Consider the following 25,201-nt stretch of genomic DNA (forward strand, 5'->3'; position numbering starts at 1 on the left):
CCTTCACCTTTCTTCACAAACAGAGTATGATATGACTGGCATTGTTTGAATCCCATCTGTTGTACAACTAAATGAAACCTACTAAACCAGGCCCGAGGTGATTGCTTCAACCCATATAATGATTTTTTTAACCTGCACACCTTTTGCTCACTACCTTTGGCACAGAAACCTAGAGATTGAGTCATGTAAACCACCTCCTCTAGGTCACCATTCAAGAATGCATTTTTGATACCCAATTGGTGAAGTTCCCAGTCAAGGTTAGTTTCCATTGAAAGGAGGATTCTAATCGAATTCATCTTGGCTACTGGAGCAAAGTTCTCTGCATAGTCTACTCCATACACTTGTGTAAACCCTTTGGCCATCAATCTAGCTTTGTACCTTTCTACTGAACCATTAGCTCTATGCTTTACTGTGAATACCCACTTGCAACCCACTGGTTCCTTTCCTTCAGGAAGATCCACCAACTCCCAGGTGCTATTTTTGTGTAAGGCATTAATTTCTTCCTTCATTGCATCTGTCCATTCAGGTTTGGATAAAGCTTCTGCCACATTCTTAAGAACAGAGACGTTGTCAATAGAGGAAAGGAATGCACGGTATGAAGGTAAAATATGATCATAGGATACAAAGTGAGAGATAGGATGATTAGTAGTACAAGATCTAACACCCTTTCTCTTAGCAATAGGAACATTAAGATCATTAATAAAAGGGGAATCAATATTAAGAGGTTTAGGCATATCAATGGGAATAAGTGTACTTGGCTGATGAGGAAGATCTACCTCTAGAGAGTCCGATGATATTGGTTGCATAGTTTCAGGTTCCACGGCTCTTGAACTCTACTCGCTCTTATGGCGGCGAAGAAAGACACGAAATGGAGAAGGATCAGGAAGAGGAGGTAGTTGAACGTAAGTGTGTTTCTCCTCAACCCTACTCTCCCCTTGAGGAGAAACTGGGGAAAAAGGTTGATTCTCAAAGAATGATACATCCATGGAGACATAGTACTTGCGTGAAGCAGGGTCATAGCAATGGTAACCCTTTTGAGATAACGGATAACCAAGAAAAACACAAGGAGTGGCACGTGGATCGAGTTTACCGTGAGTAGGAGATGAGTCATGAATGAAACGACACCCAAAGACACGCATTGGAATGGGGAACAACAGAGCTGTAGGAAACAAAAGTTGATGTGGAGCCTTATACTTTAGTAACCGAGATGGCATACGGTTGGTGATATATGCAGCACACATAACAACATCCATCCAAAAGCGTTTCGAAACATTCATATGAAGTAATAAACCACGAGCTACTTCAAGATGATGACGATTTTTTCTTTCAACAACACTGTTTTGTTGAGGTGTCCTGGCACAAGAGCTTCGATGAAGGGATCTACACGAAGCAAAGAACTCTGTGACATCACTATGGAAGTACTCTTTTGCATTGTCCGACTGGAAAATGTGAATTTCAGTTTGGAATTGAGTGAAAACCTTTTGTTGAAAGTCTTCACAATCTTTGGCATTTCATCTCTAGATCGTATAGGATAAACCCAAGTATATCTAGAGTAGTCATCAATCAAAGTAATGAAATATTTATATCCAGTTTCAATAGGTAGAGAAATAGGGCCCCAAATATCAGAATAGATAAATAGATAATTTATCAAAAAAAAAAAACATCAGAGTAGATAATATGGAAAGGAAATTCAGATCTTTTATTTCTTAAAGGAAAAGAATTTCTACAATGTTTGCTCAATTGACACGTCTGACATTGTAATTTACTAACTGACAAAGACTTAAATAACTCAGGAAACAAAAGTTTTAAAGACTCAAAACGAAAGGTGACCAAGACGATTATGCCATAATTAGGCATGACTCTCACTAGATGAACTTAAAGACTCTGTAGCCACAAGACCGGCTTTATTCTCCAACACGTAGAGGCCATCCACCATGCTTCCTCTACCAATCGTCTCCCTTGAGGTCAAATCCTAAAACACACATGAAAGAAAGAAGGTCACTGAACAATTCAAGGAATGAGTAATACTGCTAATGGAAAGTAAATTGGTAGGTAATTTAGGAACATGCAACACATTATAGAGGGTAAGACCAAGAGGAAGGGAGATGGTTCCTTGACCGCGGCTATGGTGGAAAAAGACCCATAAGCCGGTCTCACCTTATCTCTCCCAGAGAGGAGGTTATATGCCTGAAATAAATGACTTGCCAATCATGTGGTTTGAGGCTCCAGAGTCAATTATTCAAGGGGAATCAGATGTATGAGATGACACATGGAAAGCGGTGGCAGTGTTACCTGATGTAGACGCAAAGGAGGTAGAAGGAGTAGGGCCAGAATCCATCTGGCGAAGTGTCCTACCATATAATTCCAAGTGGTCGTGAAAGGAGTTGATGATCTCTTCCTTGGGGTCAGAACCAAAGTGTCGCTCCTGGGGTACCATGGGACTAGTCTCTTGAGATGCCACATTTGCTGAGTTATATTTCTTCTGACTCTGTGGGTTGGCTTCTTACTGGGATCAGACTTCTTACTCAATTCCTGAGCCCACTTAGGCTTGCCATGAAGATCCCAATATGTGTCTCTAGTGTGCCTAGACTTTTGACAGTGAGTGCACCAAAGTTTGTCTTTGTCATCCACTCTCTTCTATGAATCATCCTTTTTAAAAGAACCTCAAACATTTGAACTTGTACCCCCTCGGACAGCTAGTGCAACCGGTTCCCCTTCTATACAATTCATCACACTTCTTCTACTCTCTTCAGCCTGAACTAGGGCATAAACTTCTTGAATTGAAGGTATGTTCTTACTTCCTAAGATTTGTACCCTCATGGATTCATATGTAGGATTCAGCCCCAAAAGAAAAGCAAATATCCGTTGTTGGGAAACAAGTGATTTGTAGGCCTTTGCATCCTCATCACACTTCCAATTCACATTTTGATAATGATCCAGTTCCTTCCAAATTGATGTCAGATTTGAGCAGTACACCGAGAGACTCCTCTCCCCCTGCTTGCAAGTGGAGGATTCAGCTTGTAATTGATATATCTTTGCATAGTGTCTCTGTTATGAATAAGTAGATTTTGCTTGTTCCCATATTTCACAAGCTGTTTCAGCCCACATAAAAGTCTTCCTTACTTGTGGAAGCACGGAAACCAAGAGCCATGACATCACCATACTATTTTCTTGGTCCCATTTGTCATGTTCAACACTACTAGTCTTTGGTTCCTTCACTTTACCATTAATATACCCAATTTCTCCTCTAGCAGTAATATAAAGTTTAATTCCCCTAGACCATTCAAGATAGTTCAGTCCATCAAAGGGGATTACAGCCATGGGGAAACTCATATCATCCCCCACTCATTCCTTTTTTTTTGATAATTTTTTTTCGACAAATAGAAAGATTTTGCTTTGAGAATAAAATTAAAGTTACTACCCAAAGATATACTTTAATAGTTCCATGGCATTGATTGTTAAAAAACAAAAAATACAAGTTTAAACTAAAGCATAAATTAAAACAAACACCTCCACGCTCTCTCTACCACTTCTTTTCTTTCTTCTAGCATTTAACTTCCTTCAACCCACTCATTCCATTTTGATCTCCTTGAAATTCCCGAAGTTGCAGAATTCTCAGAGGACATGGTTCAAACACTTTTCAGATCTTACACACACCTTATGATCCCTCCTATCACTAAAAAAGCAGTCCTAGAAACACACCAAGGATGAAGCCCACATGCACACATTGCAATCTGGACACAGTCTGACCACAAACCAGCTTAGATTGTTGAAAAAAGGCAAGATTTTAGGTTGATCTCAGTGCTGAACTGTCTTAACAGTCACACTCCAACTTCCAGACCAGTCAAACACATCGACTGCTAGGAGGGGTCATAAACCAGTACAGTCACACCACAAGGGTTAAAAAATCAGGTCATCCACGACCTACAGATCTGTATTTTCAGATATGGGAACACACGATCCATAAAAAAAGAGGTTCAAACCTCACAACTTCTCAGAAGGAATTCAGCAGTCTGGATTCATATGTTTTTTTTTTTTTTGGTACACGACCAAGATAAAAGAAAAAATAATATTAAAAGGATCTGTACCAGTCGTAGGTCTGTCCTTTTTTATCAAAGTTGAAGAAGACAGCAAGTTGAGGAAGTGGAAACTTGTTCGATCTGCTCACAGGCCTAGCAGAACCGCTCTGATACCATATTAACAGCCGAATAGAAGAGAAGAGAGGAAGAAGAAGAGGAGAGAGAGGAGAGAAGAAAGAAGAGAAGAGAGAAGAGAAGAGAGTGTTTTGGAGTCAACATCTATAGCTGGCGGTGCCAGTTCATATTAATATATATAGGGCGACCATAATTAAAAGGAAAAGGACCCTTATGCCCCTACTTAAGTTACAGTACAAAAAACAAAGAAAAAAACCACTTTAACTAGTCCAAACGGACCCTAACTCAGCAGAATACAAACATAAGAAATAAAATTAACATTCCAACAGTGGTATAATATAATATTCTATATTTATATAAGATATTGTATTATATATAACTGGTTCAAGTCTGAATTGGTTTGGGACAGCTAAAACCAGTCCTGATCCAATAATAATCGGGGTACAAAACCTGGAACCCGAACCAACCCACGGAATAGACCATGGAACCAGAACCGATACAATTTGTTCAGTCGGGTGGATCTGACCCATTGACAGCCCTATGTTTGAATCTTCAACTGGTGCCTCAAAAGATTGAGCATAAATGTAATAGATACTTTCGTAAAATTAGATTGTTATTTAACAGAGCTATTTGATCTGGTTAGTGATTAAAAAATGTAAAATTTTTCTTAGAAATGTGTAAAAGTCTTATATTGATTGCCCTATATCTTTTCCACCACTAAAATCTTTGATTTTCAAGAAAGAACAAAAAAAAATGCTTTGATTTAATGACATGAACCTCAAGCATAAGCATAACAGAACACCTATTTTTTTCCTAGGAATTGTTGGGGCTAAGTATTGGTTATTATTGCTGAGGTTCATTGATGAAGTAGAATAAGTTTGTGGTTTCACCTAAGGATCAGTTTGGAAAGAGTATGAATACAAATATGTACAGTGCAAATACAAGGTTTACAATACACTATACAAGGTTTTGCACTGTACAAATTTGTGTCCGTACTCTTTCCAAACTGAGCCTAAAAATAACAATCTTGATTTCCTTATTTTCATCTGAGAGATGTATCTTTTTGTTTGCTGTTGCTTAATTCATTTTGGTGTACTGGTTTTAAATATAATAGAAACTTGAACTATTTTCTTCCTCTCTTCAGAAGCGATGAATCTGAAGGAAATACAATTGGATTTTCTTCACAATTGCGCCTTTTAGTAAGTGCATTGGAAATGTCCTTTGAGGCTCAGTTTATGGAAGATTTTATATCAGGTTTTAAGACTGTTACTCTATCTAGGTTTTATGGTCTTTCTAATTGATGAAGATCAGGTCTTTTAAGATTTGTTCCCATTGTTTCTTGCTTCTTGATATGTTGTGACAGTTGAAAGCTCAAGTTCCGATAATTTAAAGTCCTCCACAGCAATACCTCCTCCAACAGTTCTGGATCGTGTACTCAAAGATATTTTTCATGATGGTATTTCATTCTGCTTTTCTTTTCCAATGGGTACTACATTGATATTTATTCCCAGTTTTCTCTTGGTTGGATTTTCCATGTTTGATCATGTTGACCTTTTGAGTTCCAACATCTGTTTATTCTTTCTTTTATCTCCCCTTGTTTGATCACTTCTCTCGAATGTTTCTTACTTCTATGTTACAAAACAATTATTTTATTCATCATTTAATCTGACCTTTGTTTTCTGGCAACAAGAACTGTATTTTCAATGTATTACATCTTTCAATTGAAAAATGAAATAGTGATGAGGATTATCATCTGGCTTGTTTATTGAGCTTAGTCTCTATACCTTTTTGAACCAATGAGAGAGTATGGGACTTCTGAATTTTGAGATCTCTAATAAGATAAAACTATTTTTCATCATGGGAGGAGAACAACACTTTTATTTGTCATGACAAGGATTTATGCATGTGGGAATATCCACATTTCTTACTCTGTTGTTCTTTGATAACTAGTCCTGTTTCAGATACAGGAGTGCAGCCCTCAGATTATGTCAAGGGTGAGCATAAGAATTCTCGTGCTATTAAAGGCGCACCTCTAGATTCACTTTTTGCCCAATTTTGTTTGCATGCACTTTGGATTGGCAGCTGCAATATACGTGGTATGTATGAAGAAATGTGATTTTTTTTCTCCTTTCAATGACTGCCATGTGTTTATTACATAGGGTTATTTATGGAATATGGATCTTGTATAAGACATTTAGAGTGGCTGCTCTGAGACTCATACCCACATTCTCATGCTTGTCAGTCTGAGATTATACAATTGCAAAAAAAGGGGCATGTGAATCTCTGAAAAGTACATTATACAATAAGCAAATAAAATAGAGTGAATATCATCTAGACAAACTTTTTTTTTTTTTTTTTTAAATTTGTGTTTAGACATAGCAGAGCTTTGGGTAATTTATGGAATATGGGTCTTGTATAAGACATTTGGCATCTTTTTACACAAATTGGCTGCTCTCAGACTCATAACGACATTCTCATGCTTGCCAGCCTGAGATTATACAATTGCACAAAAAAAAAAAAAATCAGGGCATGTGCATTTCTCAAAAGCACAATATATAATAAGAAAATACAATAGAGTGAATATCATCTTGACATTTTTTTAAAATTTTTGTGATTAGCCATAGCAGTGCTTTGGGTAGAATTTGTTCGAGAAGTTCGTTGGTACTGGGAGGAGTCACAACCATTGCCCCGAATGCTAACCAATGGTGCTATTGACCTGTCAACATGTCTCATTCACCAGAAACTGCAAATGGTAATCTTCTCTTCTATATTGAAAGGTTCTTTAACTTTGCTGATACCTGGATCCACATTCATTTCTTTGACTTAATTAAACTGAAATGTTTTCTTTGGCTTAACTGAACTTTAAGTTTTTCTGTGCACTGAAATGAATGCATTTCAAAATTCCAGTCTTATTCTTCTGGTGTATAACAATTTCACATAAAGTAGTACAATGAATTTGTAGTTAAATTGTCATCTCAAATATATTACAGAGGTTCACTCTTTTTTGCTTAATACTAAGAAACATTGTAATTTTTCCTGTTAAAGAAAGTTTTGGCCTATAGGTTTGATGTTATGAACTGATTACTTTCAATATTTCATGCTCAATGGACAAAACAACTTTGCATTTTTTGCTGAACTGGACCATTTCCTCAAATTGTTTTAACGCATTAGGAAGAAGTTACATCCATAGATCAAGGTACTTAATAGTTTGGTGCTATTTGGTGACAAAATCCATTATAATTCTAACAGGGTGCAAGATTATTAAAATCACTTTTGGTGACTTGCTTTTTTTTTTTTTAAATAATAACAGAAAAGGAAATTTTATTGAAAATAAGTTAGATGGAAATCAAAGTAAACCTGGAACAAGGCACTTCAAATTAAATTTTGATGGATGTTGCTGGTAATCCAGGGCAATCAAGAGTTGAGGGTGTGATAACTGGAGCTAGACCAAGGGATCAAAATGTAGCAAAGGCGATTGTGTGCTTTCTATTAATTAATTTCTGGCCAGTGGTGGTCTGCATTGTACTCATCCTTCTCACTTTCAATGAAATTCTTTACACTGTTAATGATGACAAACAAAGTGAATCTCTGTGGTAAAATTCCTAGCAATCTCAAGAGGTCCTGGAGAAATTAACAACCAAAAGGAATTTTTTTTTGGATCAATGATAAAAGAGAAATTTCATTAAGAAAAATCTTCCTGCCACCCAAACACAGAATGGAGGAAGTCATACAAAGCATACAAGGTGGACCTTGACAAAAATCAAAAAGCAAAACTTTCATTCAATGAAATATGGCTTACAATCCTTTGGTAACACTTTTCTGTAAGAAAATATTCATCTAAAAGAACTAAATTAAAAAAAAAAAGAAATAGAAGTGACAAAATAACCACTATAATTTATAAAACTAAAGTAGAAAGTCAAGTACTCCCTGTCTAAAAGAAAAAGACCATAACTTGCTCAAATCAAATCTAGTTCCATGGTTTTCAACTCATTGAATAGTGAACGATAAAAGCTTTTTAAGATTCTGAAATCAAGAAATTTGGAAATGTTCTGGTGTATAGGTAAGGTAGAAATTGACATTACAGGATTACCACTCATACAAAGTGGATCCTGGTTTTACTCATACAAAAAAACGTGGATCCTGGAAATTAGTAACACCTAACTTTTGATTGGTGACTAGAAGGTTTCTTTAATTTACGTCAGATAAAGTCATAGAATTCAAGTATAGGAGAGAGACAGGCTTTATTCAAAATATGATTATATGTACTGAAATTAAAAAACTTACTCCTATAGATCCTTGTTGAATCTAATTTGTTTCATATCAATTTTTGTAACACCATACCAAGTCCATTACAAATAAGCTAATATCTCTGCAAATAGTATGAACATGCTGAACCTTCATAAATGATCTTATCCCTTCCATTCCCTTTTCTTGGAAAGACTGAAAGGAGTAGCATTCTATAAATACACTGATTGTCTTGAAAAAGGAAAGATTGCCAGGATTGCATTAACTCTTGAGGCCAAGATGGGATTCTCTATCTACCTGGAAGATGAAGAAGAAATCCCTAGTGTCCTTTTTTTTGTGGATAACTTGAAGATTTTATTAATTTGTGAATAAAAATATAGAGTATGTACAAAGATAGTTGTGCCAACATGCATTTCACAGAAACAATAGGGGACAGGTTCCCACCCCACTATCTTTTCTTTAATTAGGATGCAACATTTTCCTGTTCCCCGCTAGTGGTCCCCAAAAATAAGTGATCCCCTGCTAGCACCTTGTCTTGCCAATGCTTCAGCTGTTCCAGTGTCTTTTTCTATGTTATAAAGTAAAAAACATGTACACCATGTTCCTAGACAACTTAGCAGATGACATATCTATAGTATTGGCCATGCTGAAGTTTCTTTGTCTGAGCTGCCTTACTGTTAAGGGTCTTCCTGATCACCATGTGAAATTCTCTCTCTATATGGAACCAATGTTATAGGACTTAAATGGGAGGTTTGCTGCACACATTGTAAATAAGCTGTCAAGTCTATACATATACTTAGCTGTATAGGGGCACTGTCCTTTTATTTTTTAATCTGTTGTAAAAGTGGCTTTTAAACAGTGTGCTCCACTATCTTCGTCCATTACTAATTTCAAAGCACTAATTGATTGAAAATTTTCCGGAAATGCCGAACTTGTAATCCCTTGGATAAACATTACCTAAGCCTAGTGCAGACTACATCAGGCTTCCTCCTAAAATCTAATGCTTAGCAGCTCTCAATTCCAGATCATGAATGATTACCTTGATATAATGCTTTCCTGTGCATGTATCAGGGAGTATTGCTTGGTTTCTTACATTATCTGGTCCTTGGAAAATAAAATTAAACATGGGTTTAAAGAAATCCTTCTAATTTCTACCATGGACATGGAAGTGAACTGTTCATGTGGTTGCTGCTATTAGCTTTTTTTTTTTTTATGGCACATTATTTGGTGAATCTTGCAATATAATTGTATCTATTAATGCATATATGGTACATTTATCCATTCCATGAGTTAATTCATAGTTGGTGAGGTTTGCTCTTGAACAGTATTCTTTTGTGATTCTGGATGGTGCCATGACCAACTTTTTTCCACTTACATTGATTTGTTGTTCAGTTGACGATATGCATTGAGAAGAAGGGACAACTGAATAACAATCATCAAGAAAGCCCTGGAAGAAAAAATCATGCTTCTGGTCATATTAAGGTGGTAAATTTTGAACAATATCATTATTTTCTCCAATATCATGCCACACAAATGAAATATTTCACCATATTTTGTAATTGTCATTATATTTTAGGGATAATTACCTAATTCTCCCCTGAAATTTTGAAGCATGATAAACTTCACCGTGATTTTTTGATTACTCTACTCTCTCCTAAAATAGCGTGTTCTGGAATTATCCCTCCTTTCTGTTGACCTACTGTAGCTGTAGTCCTTGATATAGATGGAAACATGACTAAGAAATTCCTAGAAAACTTGATCTTGACAATCTATCTATTGAAACTATTCTCTCCAAATTCCAACTTCCAAATTTTGCTCAGTTACTCCTCCCCCTTCTTCCAACAGTTAGGATCTAAGTTCATGACTAAACCCCCATCACAAAGAAATGCAAGAAAATTTTCTAGAGACTTAATATATTCTTTTGTATGCCTAAGAAGGCCATTACTCAATGTTAATCCCAGTTATATGGGGTCTTGGGAGGAGTAGACTGGTTACAGACCTAACCTTTGATACACCTCAAACAACTAAATCAAATTTGTGCTCTTATCATAAAAAATGGAGTAAAATCCATCTCTTTTTTGTAGTAAAAATTTTATTAAAATGGAAATACATGTTTTGCTAGTATGTAATGGTGGAGAAAGAGTAAATGTCTCCCATATTGAGACTATATAGAAAGCCACATAAACCTTTTAGAATTTATACATCATCTGTAATAATATATTTTACCCATATATGGTAAAGCCACAGCTGGACAAAGTGTCAGACATAGAATTTTACACTAAAATTTGAAATACCCAATATGATATGGCACCCAACCAACTGATGGTGGCTCAGTTGGTGGGATCTGCAGATGTATGTAGTGGAGACTCGGGATCAAATCCTGCTGCCACCAGGGTTGGGGTGGGGGGTTAAGGGTATGGGGATACCCCCGTTATGTAGCCCCAAGAACATGCGTACCAAAAAAAAATGATATGGCACCCTTCTGCAGGTATCTGTCCACTACTTCGAAATCTAACAACACTAGTAAGTGATCCACTGTACAAATGTAGCCTCCTACGCTTCCTGACCTTCCTATCATGTATTCTTCTATTTTTTTGTCTCCAAATCCCCAATGCATCACAGAAGGCCATGAAGAAAACATTTCATTGGGCAAAGCAGGGCGAAATACTAATCTTTAGAATAACCCAAAGAAGTATGACATCAAATTAATAATAGCTACCTAACAATGTGTAAATAATTGGTCTACTATCTTTTATGGTTATACATAAAGTAAAAATTTTCCATCCTAAAAGTTATGCTCTTAAGATGGTCAATGGTAAGAATGATATCCATATTGTTACTAGCCAATCGATTTAATTTCTTATGATGACCTCATAAAAGGATTTCATGGTGGATATGCCATCAGAACATGCATGCAGTACCATTTGACATCCAAGTTTCTTGGGCAAATCAAGGTAGCTTCCAACTGACTCGAGGGAAATATATTCTACTCTCTATTTAGAAGTGGTCTTTTGGAAATAGGACATTGGTCAATAAAGAAATTTGGTGCAAACTGGTGCCACTTAAATAAGGGCTTTCTGTTGGAAGGTTTTTCACTTGAAGATCAATATGTGTGATATCCTTCAGAAGAGGAGACCAAATGATTTTTATCCCAACACATTTGTCTTGTTTGTAAAGCAACTTGAGAAACTAATTACCACTTAAATCTCCTACCTATTTACTTTCAGCATTTAGGATTGATTTTTCTCTCCAGAGGAATTTCCTACAGATGTGGAGAGTTTGTTTAGAGCATCTTTCTTTAATCTGCCAAGAAAAAGAGGTAAAATAATGTGGGAATGCACAAGGAATGTTGTAGTTTGGACCTTACTGGAAGAGAGATATGGAGGGATTTGGATGGAGAGGAGAAATCTTGTGAGAGCAGCATAAGTTTAGTGAGAAGACATTATCATATTCCACACAACACTCCTTAAGTATTAGAGACCTGTTTTGAATCCCACTAGAACCTGGCTGTGCCAGACTTGCATACTACCACCTTTTGCTGTTAAGCAAACCTCTGAGCTCCAAGTCTCCATAGCCATTTGAGTAAAATCCAAATCACTCCACTCTTCATCAAAATATCACTAAATTCTATTGTTTATACTCATTCTCAGCTCTTTACCAGATCAAAATCTCTAATTCTTTTTGTCCATATTTACTCCAAACTATACATGAATAGGGGAGCCATAGAACCATTTTTTTTTGCATTGCCACATTCTCTGGTTGTGCTCTTCCTCATTGGAAAGTAATTAAGGAAGATAAATTCCTCCTTTGTAATAAATTATGGGTTTGACTTGAATGCTTTCATTAAGATTGCTTTGTTTGATTTCTGTCCCAAAATGGATTATTTGAATTTTTCTAAGCTGATTTTTAATGAAATTTTGACCAAGAATCAGTTCAATACAACTATATGATATCAAGATAATGTAAATCTTAACGCTTTAGTAGCACAGTTTGTTCGATGGGACTGACAAAATAGCTCCTTCCATGAAATTCAAGTTATTTTTTTCTTCGGGATTTCAAGAAGGATTAATTGAAAGAGTGGAAACTGAGGTTGAGAAGTTCCAGCTGGTTGTGTATCTGCATTAAGTTTGGGATTTGGGAGTAAAGTTCAACCACAATGACAAGCTGCTTGCATAGTTTTCAAGGCGCCAAGGTGAGGCTAGGTGACAGGAGGGCGCTTTGTCACCTAGGTGTTTTAAGTAAAAAAAAAAAAAAAAAAAAAACATACATCCTAGGGTAGTTCCCTAGGTTTTGTAACTATTGATACCAAAAAAAGGTTCCATAACTATATTTCCTTAATAATTATCCATAATTTTCATAAGAAAAAGTATAAACTTCATGTTAAAGTATAGAAAATCAATATGTTCATGAGAAGAAAAAGAAGAAAGAAAAGAAATTTCAAAAAATATAGGGGCTGAACCCCTAATTTTGTTATAGGAAAAGAAGAAAAGAAAAGGTGAAAGAAGAAGAAAATGTGTTAATTAGACAAAATTTTAAGTTCTTCCTTATTGGCTTTAGGTTTTGAAGTCTTTGAAGGTTCAATACAGTAGTTAGTAATGCTTGTGTTGATAAACCCTAAAAAATAAGAAAATAATAAAAAGAAATTAGTATATAAATATACAAAATGAATGTTTTAGTTTATTAATGTCTATTTTATAATTTTTTTGAAAAGTAAAATAAAAATTCATTAAAATGAAAAAGAGTACAATCCAGGAGGGTGATAAGATATCACCACACTAACAACAACAAGAAAAGCTACCCAACTTCAATTATCCACGATACAAATTTTAAAACCCAATCCCTCCCATAAACTTTCATCAGACTTGACTCACTTGACCTTAGAAAACATAACAAGACCAGCTTTTGATCCTTGGCTCCAAAAAGATTTCTCTTCCTGCACCATCCAAATAATCCAGCAAGAAAAAGAAAGGCAGCTTCAAATTCCTCTGACCATCAACCCTCCTCTGCATCCTGGCTAGGAGGAAAATTCCAAATGAGCAGCCACGAACCAATTCAATCCCACTAACTATTTCTTCCAAAAAACCCTTCACTATTCTTCACCCCGGACCTCTTCCCACTCTTCTCCTGCCTCTCAAACTTTCCCCCCTCTCCACTAATTTCCTTCTCTTTTGTTCCTTTAAACTGCTCAAAACATTCTGAAAAACAGCCTCTCTCTCACTACCTCTCCTACTGACCAACTACCACTCTCTTGTCAAGCCCTTTATCCTTTCCTTCTTTTTCTCTCGAACTGTTCTATTGCCCTCCTAACCACCCTCTTCCCTCCCAAGAAGAATAGGCCAAGCGACTTTCCCACTTCCACTTGTTTGTCCACCATCTTCTCCCCTGATTCTCTCTATATTGGATTTTCTTTCTCCCCCAACCCCACCTCCGCCGCAATCCCCCCTTTTAAGCCCACTTTCGGGATCTCTCTTTCTTTCTCTCTCCCCCCTCCCATTCCCCTACTCCTTGTCTCCTTGACCGCACACCCTCTTTTTTCTGATATGCACCCTGCTTTGTTGCTCTCCACTATCTTCTAAAGATTGTATCTTTTTCTTTCTTTTATTGCCCCCCCCCCCCCCCCCCCCCCCCCCCCCCCCCCCCCCCCCCCCAATGTCCCCGCTTCTTCCTTTTCCTACTAGTTCCCTCCTGTATTCTTAAAACACAGGGGAATCGAACTTACCTCATTATTTAGGCATGCAACTATTTCCAAAGCACTTGAACCAGCCTCAATGTTCTCTCTAATTCCTATCAACGCTGATTCCTCTGCCTTGTCAAACCCCATTTTCGGTAACCCATTTGATAGGGTCTTGGCTCTGAGCCTCAGCCAGAGCAGTGCAATTGTTCAGCGCAAAATCAGCCCAACCTAGTTTGGAGTTAAGCTCTTGCGGCTTTACCTCCTCAACATTCACCTACAAACCTATTAACTCAGAATTCAGGCTAGCAATGATCTCCAGAGTTCTTGATCCTATCTGGCCATTCATTCGAGCTCTCTAACTCCGCACTAGTATCCACCTGGTTATCTCCGCTTCCCTCCCTATAACCAGGATTTTGAAACTGGAGGCCAACCGGCAAACAAATCTGGTCGAAAGAGGATCAATCATTGCAACAAAGAGCTTGGAGGCTTAATCTAAGACTTCCTCTTCCAGCACTGACGATACTTTTAGCAGCTGCTCTTCTAAATTGGCATTGAGCTTCCCTGAATCCTTGACTTCTCTGTTGTTGAGCGACTAGATCTTTTTTTCTTCTCCATATCTCGTAACAACCCAGATCCATTCGTCCCTTGAGTTCCCTAAACATGAAATCTTTTTCCTAATTCTCTTTTTCCTAACTTTTCTTTTCCGACGATGCCCTTAAACACTTTTAACCTCTGATGCCGGTTTGTTCTTTTAAAACTCCTACTAAAACTCTCAAAACAGTGGACCCCACTCCTATCTTCTCTCAATTGTTTACCTTCAACTGCCTGTTTTCTTAATTTCCCCCTTTCCTTTCACCCAACTTTTGGGCTTCTACACACCATTATAATCGTCTGCTAAGTGGACCTCTCTCACCGTCCCATTAACTCCATACTCTCCACTTGGCTCTCTCTTAATGTTGCCCCTGCCACATCACCCTTTCTTCCTTCTTCCTTCCCCAGCTCCTGGTTCTTCGACTTCTTGTCATCCTTTGGCTCCTCCTTGCTCCCTAAAAGCTCCGTTCCACTATCTCCTTCCTCCTTGTTTTTTCTTAACTCTTCTACACTTCTCTGTTCTTCCATCAAACCTTCTTCTTTCACTCTCGATAGAGTAGATCTCGGACTCATCCTTCGCTCTCGATAGAGTAGATCTCAACCTGACCAGCTCCATTTTGTGCTCTAATAATTTAGTTACACCAAAATGATGGATGAATGAGGTTCTGAAAAAATGTGTAAAATAGTGAAAAAGTCGAAGCTTTAAGCTAAATCATAGCTCACTTGGGAACATTCCATCCACTTGGACAATTCTATCAAAAGTTGGATCGTGGCAGATGGCTTGGGTGGCCTTGATGATTGATCAATATAATTTATTTGCATACCACTAGGATGATTCAAATCAATGCTTGGATTATGGCACACACTTGATAAAATCCAAAATAAGGTCTTGTCACACTACATGGATGACCCTTCTCTATGGTATAGTCTTTTAGGCTGGATTTTGTATGCTGCTCGGACTCTCCTGTTCAATGGTTAGGAGTTATGGCTTATATCTTGGAACCCATATTAGATGGTCTATGTCAGTTTTTTTATGTCAATGACACCACTTGGATAGCACAAATGGTTAGACCTTGGCACATTACTTGGAAAGACCAAATCAATGTGTTCTTTAGAAAAGGATCAGTAGTTGGATTTTTGAATATAATATAGTATGACTTTGACCACACACTGTCAAATCAGAGTGCAATGAAAAATAGTAAATATAGAAGGTAATTTTATTAAATGGTTTGTCAATTGGGGGTATGGGGGCAATAAAATAAAGGCAAAATCTATGGTGTGTGAACTGCACTGTGAAGCAAAAAATGTGAACCAGTGATAAAATGGCATGTCACAGCTGACATCTTTAACGTTGTTAAGGTCTTGATAATAGGTACACTTTTTTTTATCAGTAACAGGTAAGCTTTATTAATTGATAGTAGGTATGCCTTGTGAAAGTGAACGAATGAAAAGTAGACCATGTAATGTCTTTAACGCGATTGGTTGAAATCTTGATTTAACATGCAGCAAATATTCGGAAATGAACCGTAGTTGTACTCTATAATGAAAATAGTGTCACCTACAAACTGGATCCTCCTCTATCAAGGTAGGCAAGAATAATTTAAACCCAGGGGAGGTTTAAGTAATTAACCCTTTTTGAATGCAAGGTGCAGGTTAATTATTTAACTTGTGAACACAGGAAGATTGTCAGGCTGTTGAAGACCAAACTGAAATGCGGAATTCTACAAAGAAGTTTGATGTGAAACATGATAGGTAAAGTAAGCACTTGAGAACCACATTCTGTTTACAATTTCAAGATATTGGACGAAATATATGGTCTTGAAAGACTTCCTTGTTTAATACCCTTTTTTTTATGCGAACTTTCTACCAATGTTCCAAATGTTTGTATCAACGAAAATGGCAGTCATTAGAAATAGGAAACATGTGTAAAATTCTTAGAATCTTGTAATATTGTAAAAATTGTTAAATCATTTGAAACATAATAAGATAATCAGAAATTTATCAGTTCTTTAGGGATTATAAAGCAGCAATAATTCACACTTCCAAAATTGTTATGTCAGAGTAACCAAATAACGATGAACAACACAAGGTAAATGGTCAATGTAACTCATTGCATATAAACATCATTTAGTTTCTCAAATGCTTTTTCTTTAATATTTTAGCTCGTTTTAAGTGTAATTATGCACTTTATTTCATTCTATTTGTTTGTCCTCTGGTAAGGATAAAAGAGAATGAGACATGGACCTCAGTGTATTTGTGTAATACATTATGCAAGCCTGAGATGTTTCTAAATGTCATGGAGTTATTTCAAAGAGGTGGTTGATAAACCATGAAACTCAAGAAAATAATGGATTCAGAGGTGAAAAATAAGAAGAGCTTTAGAGGTATTAGTAGTAAAATATTATTGTTTGGTTGTTTCCATACATGGAGATCAAATCATTGTTTTTATGTAATTGGGTAAGTAAGCATTGATTGACGTGACATTAAATTATTGAACCTTTAAAATGTGTTTGAAAGTTTTTGCAGCTATGTTTGATGTAGGTATTTGCAAAAATGGAAAACTCAACAAGAAATATAAGGAAATGAGCTGATTTCTCAAACTGTTTTCTATCTGGTTCATTTGTTTTGCTTCCCGGCTTTCCTCTTTGGCTTCCAAAAGGTTTTGTCCATTGATGAAATGTATAATTTTTAAATAGTGATCACATTAGCCAAAGTTTCTTTTGTTTCTGACTGATGCTGGAGGCGTTCACTTTGTTCTTATGCACCATATAGCACGCCTTTATGTTTTGATCTACTTCTTTATGTTTAAAATTTTGCTCTTTTCCCTCATTGTCTTGTTCCTCCATAACTTTCTGTTCTTGCTGCAGCCCTTTGAGAACAGAAGGTCAACGCGGTGGTAGGAAAGCTGTAACAAGGTCTGGTGCTGAGCCTGGAAATGTAATGGCATCTGCAAATACAAAACCAGAAGAATGTACCAGGAGGGGTTCATCTGGTGTTTTTGGGTCTATGATGCTTTTGAATTCTTACGAGAGGATGCATGCTCCATATACTCAGGTTTTAATTAGGATCAATTGACTATGGTCCCTTCTTGATATTTTGCATCCTGTTAATATCATTATTCAAAAATATCAAAACTTAATCTGCCTCTCTAAAACAATCATAGGATGCACCAATTATGACAGAAGATATGCATGAAGAGCGACTCCGTGCAGTGGAAGCTTTTGGCTCTGCATTTGTGAGCATACTGTTTTTTTCACCCAGATTATTTCTTGTTCACATGAAAATTCTAGTTTATTAGATTTTTATCCTTGAATTGATTATACAAGAGAAAGTATTTAACTCAGTAGCTGCATCTATTTTCTTTTTCTCCTTTTCTTTTAAAGACTAATCAATGCCCATCTTTCTGTTATAGAGCTTTTCTGCTCAATTGGAGAGAGAGATCTTGTCATCAGGTAATTTTCACTACCATGATTTGTCAATCTGATTGATTTAGTAAATCTTAATTCAGAATAAGGAAAATATAATTTCCTAAAACAAATAATCTCCAAAGAGACAAAAAGGAATTTCACCTTCTTGAAAAGTAACCCAGTTCCTAGATACTTCTTTAGATATCTGAGTACCCTCTCAGCTGCCTCTAGATGGGAGGATGTTGTTGCATGCTTAAACTGATTGAGGACACCAACAACATAAGCTATATCCAGTCGAGTCATTGATAGGTAGAGAAGTCTTCCTACCAACCTCTGAAATTTCTTGATATCTGTCACTGGTTCTCTAGTACAATCACTAAGCCGATGGCCTTCTTCAATAGGAGAGTCTACAGGTTTTGCTCATAACTTTCTTGTGTCCAGCAAAAGATCTAGGACATACTTCCTTTGGGAAATGAAGATGCCCCTTTTTGAGCGGGCAACCTCAATACCAAGGAAATAACGTAGCTGTCCCAGATCTTTCACTTCAAACTGCATAGCAAGGGATTCTTTGACCTTTTTAATCTCAAAGTCCCAATTCCCCGTAATAATAATGTCATCAACATAGACAATTAATACCACAACATTCTTTTGGTTTCTCTTAACAAATAGAGTATGGTCAAATTGACACTGCTTGAACCCAATTTGCTGTAAAAGCCAAGTGAAATCTGCTAAACCAGGCCCTTGGGGATTGTTTGAAACCATATAAAGATTTTTTTAGTTTGCAAACTTTCCCTTCACACCCTTGTTCTACAAACCTAGGAGGCTGAATCATGTAAACTTCTTCTGCCAGATCCCCATTTAAGAAAGCATTTTTGATGTCCAGTTGGTGGAGCTCCCAATCAAAGTTAACAACCAAGGATAGTATAGTCCGGATAGTGTTCATTTTAGCAAATAGGGAAAAAGTCTCTGCATAGTCAACCCCACACACCTGTGTATACCCTTTTGCAACTAGCTTGGCTTTATACCTTTCAACCGACCCATCTGATCTATGCTTTACTGTGAATACCCACTTGCATCCCACTAGCTCCTTGCCTTTGGGAAGATTCACCAACTCCCAGGTATTGTTTTTGTGAAGAGCAATAATTTTTTCCTTCATTGCCTCTGCCCATTCAGGTATAGATAAGGCTTCTGCAACACTTTTGGAACAGAGACGGAATCAATGGCAGTCAAAAAGGCACGAAATGTGGGAGCAATGTTTTCATAGGATAAAAACTGAGCAATAAGATGCTTAGTAGTATATGATCGAACCCCTTTTCTACGAGCAATTGGGACATCAAGATCATTAGTAGGATCATCAATAGTAATAGGTTCAGTCATATCAAAGGGAACAAGGGTACTTGGATTTTCCTTCAAGGAGTCAGAAGGTGTTGGATGTATAGTCTCAAGTTGCTCCACAGCCTTTGAATTCAGCAGTCCTTTACGGCGTCTCAAGAAGACACGGAATGGAGAGGAGTCAAGAGTAAGGGGAAGAGGGATTTGAGGAGCTGGAGCTTGCCTCTCCTCCTTCACACTATTCTCCCCCTGAGGAGAGGCTTGAAAGAAGGGTTTTGACTCAAAAAAGGACACATCCATAGATACAAAGTACTTAGAGGTGACTGGATTGAAGCATTTGTAGCCCTTCTGGGAAGAGGGATAACCCAAGAAAACACACGGAACAAATTTGGGGTCCAATTTACCCCGATTAGGAGATAGATCATGAATAAAGCATTTACACCCAAACACACGTAGAGGAATGGAAAATAAAGGGGATTGAGGGAAGAGAAGTTGATGTGGGCCTTGTATTGCAAAAGGCGTGATGGCATACGATTAATAACATAAGCTACGACCATTGTAGCCTCAACCCAAAACCATTTTGGAACATGCATGTGAAGCATCATACTACGGGCAACTTCGAGGAGATGGCAATTCCTCCTTTCAGCAACTCCATTCTGTTGTGGTGTTCTGGCACATGAGCTTCTGTGAAGAGATCCATGTGAAGAGAAAAGCTCAGCTAAGTCATGATGAAAATACTCCTTTGCATTATCTGATTGGAAAATTTGGACTTCAACATGAAATTGAGTGAAAACCATGCGATGGAAATCTTGCACAATATTGGGTACTTCTCTCGAGTGCATAGGATATAGCCACATGTATCTTGAATAGTCATCAATAAAGCTGATAAAGTACTTGTACCCACCCTCAGTAGGTATGTTAACAGGGCCCCAAACATCAGAAAAGACAATATTGAAAGGCAAAGTAGATCTTTTATTATTTGATGGAAAAGTTATTCTACAATGCTTACTCAACTGACACGTTTCACAATGCAAACTAGTAAGAGACACTGACTTGAACAATTCAGGAAACATAACTTTCAAACACTCAAAGGACAAATGACCAATGCGATTATGCCATAACCACAATTGACTGTTTGTAGACTAACTCACAGACTGACTCATAAGACTCACAGAAGCTGATGCCGTAGGGCCAACTTTGTTCTCTAGGATGTAGAGACCATCAACCATATGTCCTTTACCAATCGTCCTCCCCAAGGTTAAATCCTGGAAAACACAAGAATGAGGAAAAAAGGTTGCACAACAGTTTAAAGACCGAGTAATACTACTTATAGATAACAAATTGATAAGAAGTTTGGGAACATGAAGGGTATGGGATAAGACAAGGCCTTCAAGAAGAGATATAGATCCCTGACCAGCAATAGTGGATAGAGACCCATCAGCAAGTCTTACTTTATCCCTTCCTAGAAAGAAGAGTGTAGGTCTGAAAGAGATTTGACTTACCGGTCATATGGTTTGATGCCCCCGAGTCAATGACCCAAGGTGACTCAGGAGCAAAGGTATGCACATGAAATGCAAAAGCACCTTTACTTGATGTAGAAGCGAATGAGGTAGAAGGGGTAGGAACTGACCTGTCCAACTGCCCGAGTGTCCTACCATACAATTCTAAATGATCTCTTCCTTGGGATCAGAACCATGATGATGCTCTCGAGAAAACACAATAGTTTGATTACTTTGCTGATAGTCTTGAGTGGCCAAATTTGCAGAACTAAATTTCTTCTGAGGAGGCTTCTTTGAAGTGTCTTGATTTTTGGTTGCCCACTTGAGCTTACCCACTAATTCCCAGCAGGTTTCTCGAGTGTGTTTAGGCTTCTGGCAGTGAGTACACCACAGTTTGTCCTTATCTTCACCTTTCCTCGGTTCCCCCTTTTTCATTCCTGTGTTACCCCCTCTTGCAGCTAGGGCAACTGGTTGCTCCCCCTCAGAAACATTCATGAGATTTTTTCTGCTCTCTTCAGATTGGACTAGAGCATATACTTCCTGAACTGAAGGAAGTTCCCTACTTCCCAAAATCTGCACCCGAAGAGGCTCATAAGCCGGGTTCAGCCCATGTAAGAAGGCAAAAACCTGCTGTTGGGAGACAATTTTTTTATAGTCCCGTGCATCTTCATCATTCCTCCAATCAATGGTCTGATAATAGTCTAGTTCCTTCCAAATAGATGTAAGGGTTGAGTAGTATGTAGATAGGCTACGGTCACCTTGTCTACACGTAGATGATTCTGCTTGAAGTTGATAAATCTTGGCAAAATGCCTCTGTTTAGAATAGGTTGCCTTGGCTTGTTCCTAGATTTCACAGGCTGTGTCAGCCCATATGAAATTTTCCATACATTAGGTAACATGGAGTCTAACAGCCATGACATAATCATGTTCTCTTGATCCCATCGATCATGTTCAACAGTACCAGACTTTGGTTCTTTTATTTTTCCACTTATATAACCGATCTTTCCCCTAGCTGTAACATAAAGTTTGACCCACTGTAGGCGTTCACGACATACACGTGACACTTGTTGGGACATCCACGGGAAACCCAAGTGGGCAGCAAAGAATCAAGAACAGGGTAAAGGTTATTTGAAGAAAATGAGCACAACACATGTGGCAACCCAAGATACTCAAGTTGCCGTTAGTACCCGGGACCACCCTAATAAGTCTGACCCCAAGGAGGATATAATGAATCCCTTCAGAGAGCACCTGGAATCTTATGGTAGGGCCTTGCGGCAAATGGACAGCTCAGTCACTGGTACTCCCTCTACTTCATTTGCATCTACTTCAGGTAATATGGCTTCTGCATTCCATGTCACTCCCACAGATTCCCCTTGGATCATTGACTCAGGGGCCTCTAACCACTTGATCGGTAAGCCTAACTTATTCCAATCTTATAGCCTTTTGTTAGGAAGGGATAGAGTAAGACTTGCAGATGTCTCTTTTTCTTCCATTGCAGACCAAGGATCAATGTCCCTTCCCCATGGCCTTAACCTGAATTGTGTATTGCATGTCCCTCAGCTTCCCATAAACTTGCTTTCAATTAGTAGCGTTACAAGCTCCTTGAATTGTAGTGTGACATTTTTTGTTGACTCGTGTTTTTTAGGAACTAACTTCTGGGAGGACGATTGGTAGAGGAAGCCTAGTGGATGGTCTCTACATTCTCGACAACAAAGCTGGTCTCTCGGTGTCATCCTCAGAGTTGCATAGTCAGTCAAATAAGAGTCAAATTTTCTTGTGGCATAGTCATTTAAGTCATGTTTCTTTCGAAATAATAAAATCTTTGTTTCCAGTTTTATTTAAGTCATGTTTAGTGTCAGAGTTCATGTGTCAAACGTGTCAGTTGAGCAAACAATGAAGAACAACTTTTCACTCAAGTAATAAAAGATCAAATGTTCCTTTTCATGTTGTGTATTCTGATGTATGGGGGCCTACCAATGTAATCTCTGAGGGCAGATATAAGTACTTTATTACATCGATCGATAATTACTCTCGCTATACATGGGTAATTCCTATGCGTAGCAGAGACGAAGTTCCAAAGATAGTGAAAGACTTCCAGAGGATGGTGTTTACGAAGTTCCATGTTGAAATACAGATCTTCCAATCTGATAATGCGAAGGAATACTTCCATGGGGAGCTCAATGAGTTCTTCGCCTCCCACGGATCTATTCATAGGAGCTCATGTGCCAGAAAACCACAACAAAATGGTGTTGCAGAAAGGAAAAACAGACACCTTCTTGAGGTAGCCCGTGGGATGATGTTACACATGAATGTCCCAAAAAGGTTTTGGGTGGATGCTATACTTGCAGCTGCGTATGTCATCAACCGCATGCCCTCCAGAGTACTGAACTACATGGCCCCTCATCAGTTATTGTACCCTCAGTCTCCTCTATTTTCCATCCCCATGAGAGCCTTTGTTTGTCGGGCCTTTGTCAATGATTTGTCTCCATCCCGAGGTAAGCTAGACCCTCGGTCCATTCCTTGTGTCTTTCTGGGGTACCCCTCCTCTCAAAAAGGGTATCGGTGCTTTGACCCAGTTAGTCGTAAATTTTTTGTCTATGGATGAGTCCTTCTTTGAGTCCGAGCCATTCTTCCCTCCTTCTCTTCAGGGGGAGAGTCGTAGTGTGGAAGAGGAGAAGCAGGTTCAGGTATCTCTTCCTTCTATTCCAGACCTTACTCCCTTCCGTGTCTTCCAACGTACACGTCGGAGAGATCAGCGGTGTGATAGAGATGTGGAGCAGCCAAACACTGAGCAACTAACATCATCAGACTCCCAGGAGGTAAATCCACCCCCTAACCCTACTCCTACTGTGGATGACCTTGACATTCCTATTGCCCAACGAAAGGGAGTCAGGTCCTGCACTACCAAACACCCCATTACCCACTTTGTCTCCTATGACCACATTTCCCCCTCGTACCAAGCCTTCCTATCGGCAGTTGATTGCATCCCTGTTCCTAAAAATGTCGCAGATGCCTTAAAATGCCCTGAATGGGTAGATGCCATGAAGGAGGAGATTAATGCCCTCCACAAAAATCTGACTTGGGAATTGGAGGATCCTCCAAAGGGGAAAGACCCCGTGGGGTGCAAATGGGTGTTCACAGTTAAGCACAAGGCAGATGGAACAGTTGAAAGGTACAAAGCAAGACTAGTGGCCAAAGGGTACACACAAGTATATGGGGTTGACTATGATGAGACTTTTTCCTCGGTGGCTAAGATGAACCCAATTAGGATTCTCCTGTCCTTAGCTGCTAATCTTGACTGGGAATTGTGATAGCTATAATTATATAACCCTAGCAAGTGCACTAGTTATCAAGTAGTATAAAGATATCGTTCCCACGAGGATTTAACAAAATAAGTATTAGAACTATAGCTTCCCTCAATTATTTGGACAATCGAATTTTGGATCTAACAATAGGAACTACTGAAAATTAAAGATAGAAAAAGAAAAGAGATAAAAACAAAGGCAATCAATGATTGAACTTGCAACGATTTAACTGAAAGTGCCAGGACTATTGGTCCACCTAACCTTTCCAATGAACATCAATTTATTAAATTAACCAAGATAATTTACTATTTTCATAAGCTGAAGTTTTTCCTAATTTATTTAATATTCCCTTCTAGGATATATCAAACCTACTTCTATCAAGTAACCCTTCGATTCCTCGGTTAGAGTTCTCGAGATAGAAAGTGCATTAAGTTCTATGAAAAATTTGTATCATAAGATGAATCATGTATATATATTCCTATATACCATTCAATTCACACTATGAGTTATGTAGTCAATTATATGAATTCCTCTTCCGGTTCATTCACCTAAACCAAATCAACTAAGAGGTGGCCAAGCTCCTAATTGCATTACGCATAATAACTCATAGACAATATGAAAATAAAAACAGCTTGCTTGAATTAAATAAAAATTAATCCATGGTCGTGGTTAGGCTTTCCATAGCCCCAATTATAAATAAACTAGTTCGTGATAAAGAAGATTAAACAAACAAGGTATAAGAAAGAACTCATGATGTCGCCCTTGAAGTTGAGATCGATGAGCTTGTCTTCTTCTTGCCGCCGCCTTCTTCTCCTCCTAGGTTGCTGACTGCTTCCTTGAAAGCTGAAGCTCTCTTGGAGGACTTTTGATTGCTCCCCAGATTGATTGATGCCTGGTGCTAGTCTGCCCCCCTACTTTTTGGAGTTCTTTCTCAAAAATAGAAAGTCCTAATTCCTAATGATTAGTTTAGATCTAATCCTATCCTATCTTTTAT

General features: G+C 38.0%; 1 protein-coding gene across 2 annotated transcripts in view; it reads left to right on the forward strand.

The window, feature by feature from the left end:
• Positions 1-25,201, forward strand: part of LOC104597295 (Rab3 GTPase-activating protein catalytic protein) — a 69,883-nt gene that overhangs the window by 35,260 nt on the left and 9,422 nt on the right. The window contains exons 10-18 of one of the 2 annotated variants that reach the window (XM_010258758.3): positions 5,299-5,408; positions 5,518-5,610; positions 6,116-6,250; positions 6,773-6,906; positions 9,792-9,881; positions 16,343-16,416; positions 17,532-17,718; positions 17,828-17,899; positions 18,077-18,116. In XM_010258758.3, coding sequence (XP_010257060.1) covers positions 5,299-5,408; positions 5,518-5,610; positions 6,116-6,250; positions 6,773-6,906; positions 9,792-9,881; positions 16,343-16,416; positions 17,532-17,718; positions 17,828-17,899; positions 18,077-18,116 — 935 coding nt within the window. The remainder of the gene's footprint in view (positions 1-5,298; positions 5,409-5,517; positions 5,611-6,115; positions 6,251-6,772; positions 6,907-9,791; positions 9,882-16,342; positions 16,417-17,531; positions 17,719-17,827; positions 17,900-18,076; positions 18,117-25,201) is intronic. The other variant, XM_010258759.3, reaches the window with a different exon arrangement.

Source organism: Nelumbo nucifera, chromosome 2 (assembly GCF_055504915.1).
Source record: "Nelumbo nucifera cultivar China Antique chromosome 2, China Antique-T2T, whole genome shotgun sequence".
Taxonomy (NCBI): Eukaryota; Viridiplantae; Streptophyta; class Magnoliopsida; order Proteales; family Nelumbonaceae; genus Nelumbo; species Nelumbo nucifera.